General features: G+C 37.9%; 1 protein-coding gene across 1 annotated transcript in view; it reads right to left on the bottom strand.

Moving 5' to 3' along the window:
• MTMR6 (myotubularin related protein 6) overlaps nucleotides 1-8,233 on the bottom strand; it is a 49,603-nt gene that overhangs the window by 26,578 nt on the left and 14,792 nt on the right. Inside the window, exons 2-5 of the mRNA XM_006894115.1 lie at nucleotides 7,628-7,744; nucleotides 3,052-3,214; nucleotides 1,083-1,240; nucleotides 753-881 (exon numbers count right to left, since the gene is read on the bottom strand). Coding sequence (XP_006894177.1) covers nucleotides 753-881; nucleotides 1,083-1,240; nucleotides 3,052-3,214; nucleotides 7,628-7,744 — 567 coding nt within the window. The remainder of the gene's footprint in view (nucleotides 1-752; nucleotides 882-1,082; nucleotides 1,241-3,051; nucleotides 3,215-7,627; nucleotides 7,745-8,233) is intronic.

Genomic DNA, 8,233 nt, shown 5'->3' on the forward strand with positions numbered 1-8,233 from the left:
AAAAAAATATTATAAAAACCAGCTGTCAATTAACATATTGTTTTTAAGTTCAAAGAAAATAAACAGAAAAGTTACCAAAAAATAGGTAACTTTCTAAAGCTGAGACTTGAGTTTCCAGACTAAATTAAAAGACATACTAAGCCACAACATTATGAAATTTCAGAATATTGGAGATAGAAGATTCTAACGGCCTCCACAGTGGGGAAAAAAATTAGGTCATACAGAAAGACTTGTGAGTTAGAAAGATGGCAATCTCCTCCCCATGTGGTTCACTGTCTCTGAAAACCTACGAGTCAGTTCTGACGCCATGGCAATGACTTTGACCTTTTCTTTTTTTCTGACTTGAGGGAAAAGAGTGCTGGTAGCACAGTTAATGCATATTAATGCACACCAAAAGGTCTGTGGGACAAGGTGATTCAGACTGTTCCCACCAAGTTTATAGTCATAGAAACCCCATAGGACAGTTCTCCTCTGTCCTACATGGTCACTGTGAGTCAGCATCAACTCAGTGACAGTGGAAATGGTTTAAACGGAGGCAGGAAGGAAGAGAATGTTCTTAAGAAAATATAAGTCTCTATTCAGGGTAGTTTTGTTTTAAATCTTTAAAACTGAGAATTAATTAAATGAGAAGCCAGCATTTTATAATATGTATTATAAAAATTAGCTTTTAATGTTAAAAAAATTACTACTAAGAGTTCTTTCAGATAATAATAGTTATGTCATATTTATAAAATCAAAGAAAATTTTCCCACCTCCTTTTCTTGATGGTAGTATGAAAGCACGGGAAATCTGCCCTTGCTCCGGAACTTGGAACTCCCAACAATGATTGGTTTGCTTGCTATTTGAGGAACATAAAGTTCTCTGGGATAAGTTTCACAAATCTGTAAATAGCAAATAAAGTATGACTGTTCCACTTAAAGGTCAAAACCACAGGGGTGGAAATCATCTTTAAAAAAACTTTAAAATGTACTAAATGCAAAACCAAAATTTACATGGTAATGCACAAATAAATAACTACTACAAATAAATACAATCTATAAATAGTCTCTTATTATCTAGTACCAACTTGTCCACTCCATTACCTTGTATTCTCGGTTTGCATCAGACAACTGCCAATGTGAATTTGGCACTCCCATCCTCTTATATTCTTCAGCAAGTTCAATGAGTTGCCAACCTCGCAGGCGTTCTGAATCATTTTGCTTAGGGTTGTAAGAAAATGCATACAGATCTTCGTATTTTGCTATGGAATACAGAACAGACAAACAGTGAAATACAACTTTAAGGATATAAAAAAAAATACATTTCCAGGTCTAGCCTCATTTTTTCTTTAAAATCTTTAAAGAGATTTCTAAAACCTGAACATCTGCAAACCTAATGGTTTCTTGGCTCTCCAATGCAAATTATTAAAGGCACACACTCATATCACTAATAGGGTCAATCACTGAGATTCCACTCAGCATCAAAAGGTAACCCGCTAGCACACACCTTTCTGTGTTAAATTCTCTACTACAATATTTCCTCTTTTTAAAAATGAAATTTTAAAAACACAGACAGTTCTCACTTACCATCTCTTCCAAGTAAAATGTATAATGAATAATACTGTGATACAAAATAAAAATAGTGTAGAGAACATGAAACTACCTTATAGAGGGTGCTGGTCAAAATTGGAAATGGGTGCACAGAACACAAGAGAGTACTTATTTTAGAACACTGTTAGGTCCCTGAAGTCACAAAACTGCCTTTACCTGAAGATCAGGCCTTATATGGAATGACTGAATAATGTTACATGCTGTATACGTAAAAAGAGAAGAGTGAATAAAGACATGCCCTAGATCAACCACACAAAGCTACAATTCAGGTTTGCCTTAATAAAAAATTAAAAAAAGAAGAAAGTTCAGAAACATTCAGCAACTTGTCTGTTTTATTTCCTGAAGATAACTATGGAATTCAATTCAGGTTTTGGAAAGGAGGTCCCAGATTCCCAGAGCATAAGGAGTGATGGAGTCCTCCTTAGAGAGCCTGTTTCCCTCTCAACCTAAACTGTTGTCATCACGTCAGTGCTGACTTAAGGTGACCTCACGTGTCATGTCAGAGCAGTACTGTTCTCTACTGGGTTCTCAGTAGATGTTAGTCAGATGTAGATCATCAGGTCTTTGTTCTGAGGCACCTCAGATGGAGTGAAAAATCTTCCAACCTTTCGGATGGTTGCCAACCACATTAACTTTCTGCATCATCCAGAGAAATAGGATTCACTTCCTATTCCTTCTGCTCGTGCTCCATATGATCTACATTAATCAATGACATATATGAGCCCACTGCTATCAGTGTACCCTGGCCTTAGCTTTCCAGTCAGTAGTACTGATTAACTTTAAAGTTATTCCCTTTGGTAGTGGGATGCACCCTAAAAAAAAACAGTTCTGCTGCTGTCTATCCATAAGTTTGTTGTTGTGTACTGCTGAGTCAGAACTAACTCATAGCTGAACTTCTAGCGAGATTTCAGAGGCAGTTTAATCACACAGGAGGAGACTGCCCATCTTTCTCCCACAGAGCAGTTGGTGGATTCGAACCAAATGCCTTTGGAATTGCAGTGTTGCTCCTTAACACTAGGCCCCAGAGTTCTCCATCAACAAGTTTAGAAAACATTAATATAAATCAACTGTCTCATAAGTCTGTATTATAAGTATATGACATACTCTTTTCTATTAATCTTTTTTTTACACCACTCTTACAATTCAGATCAACAGCTTCTAGTTGTTGTAGGCCATATACTTCGGCAGAGTGCATAGGAACCAGACTAGGAGGGTAACTTAAAGCATAAAATAATAGCAACAAAACATTAAATGATAAATCTTGGATCACCCATTTCAAAATTGAACTCTATATATAAATATATATAAGTATATATATTCCTTGCTGTACATTTGCCCTACCCCACCCCACAATTCATCCTTGCTCCAGATTGTTCTCATAAATATAATGCATAATCATATATTCTTTTCAGACAATTTTTTAAAAACGGAATTTTTAAGCTTTGCTCTTGAAGAACAATACCTTGTTTTGACAGCTGGAGCAAAGAGTTGTAAATATCATGGCAATCCCTTTCTCTGGGAACAATGAAATGCACGATCCTGAAGTTCTTGCACTGAATCACAAGTGGGCATCCAGAAGTAGTCAGTGCAAGTTTCTCTACAGAGGCAATATGGTGGTGCAGTATCTACAATGTGAAAAGCACAGTCATGTTGCCATTAGGAAGAATACAAAATAGCTCACCATCATCCAATACACATAAATGTTAGCCATGGCTTCCTAAAATCAAGAAAGCTCAAATGGTATATATTATACACTCAAAATTTTAAAATGCCAGATTCTCCAAACCAAAAACACTCCCAAATCCCTCTAATTCCATCGGCCTTCACATCTCTAGTTGTAGCCTCCATATCGCTGCTGAATGTTCTAAATATTCTCTGCATATCCACTAATGACACCCATTTTTAATCCATTTCTATAACACAAGACAGTTATCTTTAAAAGCTAAATCAGTGATGTTATATCCTTATTCAAGGCTCTCTCCCCATCACTGACTACATTCTAGCTGCATAGCCTTATTTTAGATTCTTGAATGTGTCCAGCTCTTTAACACACGGAACCCATGTGGCTCCATGAACTGGGATGTTGTTATTCTACTTCTTCACCTAGGGGTATTTAGCCACATTTTAGGTCTTTGCTTAAAAATTCCAGTATCATCCAGAAGTATAGCCTGACGTTCTTTAATCCCTTTCCAAAGTAAATTAAACTCCACCCACTGCTGTCCAGTTGGTTCTGATGTACAGAAACCTTTCACTGGGTCTCTAAGTTTGTGAATCATCACTGGAACACACTGCCTACCTTCTTCCAACTGGGTGCCTAGTGAATTCAAACTGCTAAACTGACTTATTCAATCTGTGTACTAAGCACATAGTCTGAGAAGCTGGATTTCATGGAGAAGAATACAGTCTAAGGACTCAAGGAAGACACATCAACAACTCTCGACATACGGATGACATAACTCTGCTTCCTGACAATGAAGATAACTTAAATCATTCATTAATTAAAGTCAAAGACTACAGCCTTCAGTGTGGAGTCTACCTGAAGTGAATAAGACAAACAGTACCACAAGTGGATAAACATCATCAAGATAAACAGAAAAAACTGAAGTTGTCAACAATCAATGCTCAAAGAAGCATCAGACAAGAAATAAGTGATATATGCTGGGCAAGTGCCTGCCTGGCAAAGACTTCTTTAAAGTTTTAAAAAGCAGAGACAGCATGTTAATAATGAAGGTGTCCATGACCCTGCTATTGTGATTTTTTTCAACTACCTCATATGCATGCAAAAGCTACGGAAAAAAGTTCGACAGAAGAATTGACGTATTCATATTTTGGTATTGGTGAAGAATGTGGTATCAGTGATGTTATATCCTTATTCAAGGCTCTCTCCCCATCACTGACTACATTCTAGCTGCATAGCCTTATTTTAGATTCTTGAATGTGTCCAGCTCTTTAACACACGGAACCCATGTGGCTCCATGAACTGGGATGTTGTTATTCTACTTCTTCACCTAGGGGTATTTAGCCACATTTTAGGTCTTTGCTTAAAAATTCCAGTATCATCCAGAAGTATAGCCTGACGTTCTTTAATCCCTTTCCAAAGTAAGTTAAACTCCACCCACTGCTGTCCAGTTGGTTCTGATGTACAGAACACATCAGTGTTAGAAGATATACAATCAGAATCCCCTGAAGACTCAAGAATCAACTTGCTTACTTTGTACACATCAGTAAAAGCCAGTAATTAGAAAAGGACATCATGGCTGTAAACTAGAGGGTCAGCAAAACTGAGGGGACCCCTCAATGAGGTGTACTGACACAGCAGCTATAATAATACACAGCAAATTTTGCTCAAGATGATCATGGAGGACCATGTCACTTACCTGTTAGACATAGCTGATCTCCTTTAAAGCTTGCAGAAGTCCTAAGTGATCACAGATACCATATTCATTTCATTGCAGGATGGCTCTAAGAAGTTAAACACTTGTTGGAAGACACTAGTGCTATGTCATCCCTTTCCACTTCCCTGATTTTCTACAGGAGGCCCAAAATGCCAGAAGTGGAGCTCTGCCTGCCTCCTGAGCAGGTAGGGGAGGCAGAATACAGTGTCGTCAATACACAAAGTGATAGAGAACAAAAAAGCAAGTCAATGGAATGCAGCAGTCAATAAACAGTAAAGCACCTGGTAAACACTGAAGCTGTCAAGGATGTCACTCATGTCACTCTAATTGGATCCACAATTAAAGCTCATGGAAGCCTCAGGAAAGAAATCAAATAACACTATGCTACAAGAGACCACTTCTAAAGTGTTAGAAAGTAAAGATCTCATTGTTGAAGAAGAAGAAAAAAAGTCACTTTGAGGACTGAAGACCTACCTGACCTAAGATTTTTCAATTGCCTCACAGGCATGAGAAAGCTGGACAGTGGACCAAAAAGGCAAAAGACATGCTGCCTGTGAATGACAGTGTTGGAAAAAAATAATAAATGGACCACAGACTTCAGCCAAAATGTTCTTTATAAGCAAGGAAAGTGATACTTATTTCAAGTACTATGGACAGGAGGGATTAGTCCAGGAGAATATCATGCTTAGTCATGGAGGGTCAGTGAAAAAGAGGAAGCTCTTCAGTGAGACAGACTGACACAGTGGCTCCAACAATGGACTCACATAGCAGCAACAGTGTGAATGGTGCAGGACCAGGCAATTATTTCATTCTGTTGTACACAGGATCACTGGGTCAGAAAAACTCTATAGCATTCAACAACAATAATCCACATGGAAAATATAAACCTGAACACCAGACACTAAAATATTTCCCAGCTCAATTATAAAGTTGCAATGGACACATAGAAAGCAAAAGGTAAGTCAATGGATGAAAAGAGATGGAAATTTTTACAATCTTGATACAGGGAATTTTTTTTTTTTAAGTCACAAAAGAACACAAACCAAAAAAGAAAAGGATACTATCTGGCATTAAAATTTTAACCTTTATTTTAAAGATACATATACATGTAAAAGGCTAGCTACATACTAGGAGAAACTGTAAGACACAAAGCTGGCAAAGCATTAAAAACTAACAGCTCATAAAAAGACAATAAAAGAAAAAGCAAGCCAGAAAAAGAAATTCATTGGCACAAACACATGAAAAGGATCATGTCTTTCTAGTCAGTAAATTAAAATTATAAATGCACACTCACAAGACATGTAAAAAAAATGTTAGAGAGCAATATCAAGTGTTGCTAAGGATCTGAACCAGTATTTCAAGCTCTATTATATGGATATGAATTGGAAGCCTTCTTTCAGAGTGATGGCATTTAGTAAGGACAAAGGTGTCCTCACTTACCAGGACCTTATAATTTCACTCTGGGCAAATACACCTAAAGCCCTCTGGCACATAAACACAAGAAAACACAAAAAAGATTCTTTGTACAGGGAAAATGGACTGTTTGTACTAGAGGGGAAAATTAAAAGGCCTAACTGCAAAACAAGATAAAAACACTGTAGAATGTTATCTGATCTTTTAAAATGTACTTCCTTTTTAAATAAAAGAAATAGGCATCTTTTAACAATTTATGGAGCTAAAAAGGGTCTTTCTTGTATTCTACTGAAGAATTCCACACTCTCTATAGGGAGCCCTGGGTACCTAGACCTTAGTGAGTTGGGCCGCTAATTCAGAGGTGCACTTCACTGGTAGTTGTAATTCACCAGTGGCTCTAAAAGAGAGACAGATAGTCTGTTCCTGTGTGATTTATAACCTCCAAAAATGATCTGGAGGGTCTAAAATTATTCTTACTCCCTTTCCCCCTAAATATGTTAGAATGCTAAACCCTGTAATTGTGACTGTAACACAGCTGGCAAACAGGGTATACTATTAGAGCCGAGTTAATTCGCTCAAATATGTGTACCATAGGTTCTACATCTTATCCTTTCTAAGTGAGGATCACCAGGGAACTGAGGAACACAAAAACCTACCAACAAGGAAGGACTCAAAATAGCTACCACCTTAATTTGGATGTTAGCATCCAGAACTCTGTGTGTGTATGTGGCGGAACTAATTCCTTAAAGGCAGCCACTTGTGGCATTCAGTTATAGCAGCATTGTTGTTGTTGTTGTTGTTGTTGTTACGACATTCAGTGATAGCAGCATTACTGTTGTTGTTAACGACATTCGGTTATAGTAGCATTATTGTTGTTGCTACCACATTCAGTTATAGCAGCATTATTGTTGTTGTTATGGCATTCAGTTATAGCAGCGTTCTTGCTGTTGTTGTTATGTGCCGTCGAGTCATCTGCAACTCATAGAGACCCTACGTACAACAGCCCTAAACCCTGCTCTATCCTGTGCCAACCTTATTGTCACTGACACACCCACCCCCATTACCCCAGTCACTGAGTCAATCTATCTCATCTAGGGTCTTCCTCTCTTGTGCTGTCCCTCCAAATTCCCAGCATTAGGAAACAAAAAAAACAATGATTAAGCATTTTAAATAACATTTCAAGTCATTTATTACTATGCTGTTAAATAATAAAGGCTAGGTTCTCCTTACCCAAGTTTCTTTTTGATGATCATCTATAAATAATAGATGTGTGGCCGTAAGATATAATGTTCCTGTTAACGACTTGTTGCTGGTGCTGAATCGGTCAAGTACTTTCACTTGCTCAACCTAAGAAAAAGACCAAGAAATTATTTCTCCTGTTAAAAGCAGTATAAATCATTTCTCTTTTATTCTAGGACTTCCATGCACCAGTTTCAATTTTTTTCCTTTCCTCTTCTCAAATATATAAAAGCTTCTTAAACTGTTAAGTTTCACATATCTTCTTGGAGAATATGTAAACCAGGAAAAATCAAAACGAAACAGACATTATGGAGCTGCTGGTGGCCTGGTGGTTAAAAAGCTGGCTGCTACCCAAAAGGTACGTGGTACCAGCTGCATTGCAGGAGAAAGATGGGCAATCTCCTCCCATGGGATTTAATGCCCCTGAATACCTTCACGATCAGTCATACATCAGTTCTGACATGACCACACATAAAAACAACTTCGTTACAAATATAGCCAACAGATAAGAATATTGTAAAAAGGCTGCCCTCGGCCCTCTGCCTGGGGTGAGCCGTCACGGCCCTCTGTCTGGGGCGGGCTGCCCTCGGCCCCCGG

This window comes from Elephantulus edwardii, unplaced genomic scaffold (assembly GCF_000299155.1).
Source record: "Elephantulus edwardii isolate Elephantulus edwardi_28Jun2011 unplaced genomic scaffold, EleEdw1.0 scaffold00135, whole genome shotgun sequence".
Taxonomy (NCBI): domain Eukaryota; kingdom Metazoa; phylum Chordata; class Mammalia; order Macroscelidea; family Macroscelididae; genus Elephantulus; species Elephantulus edwardii.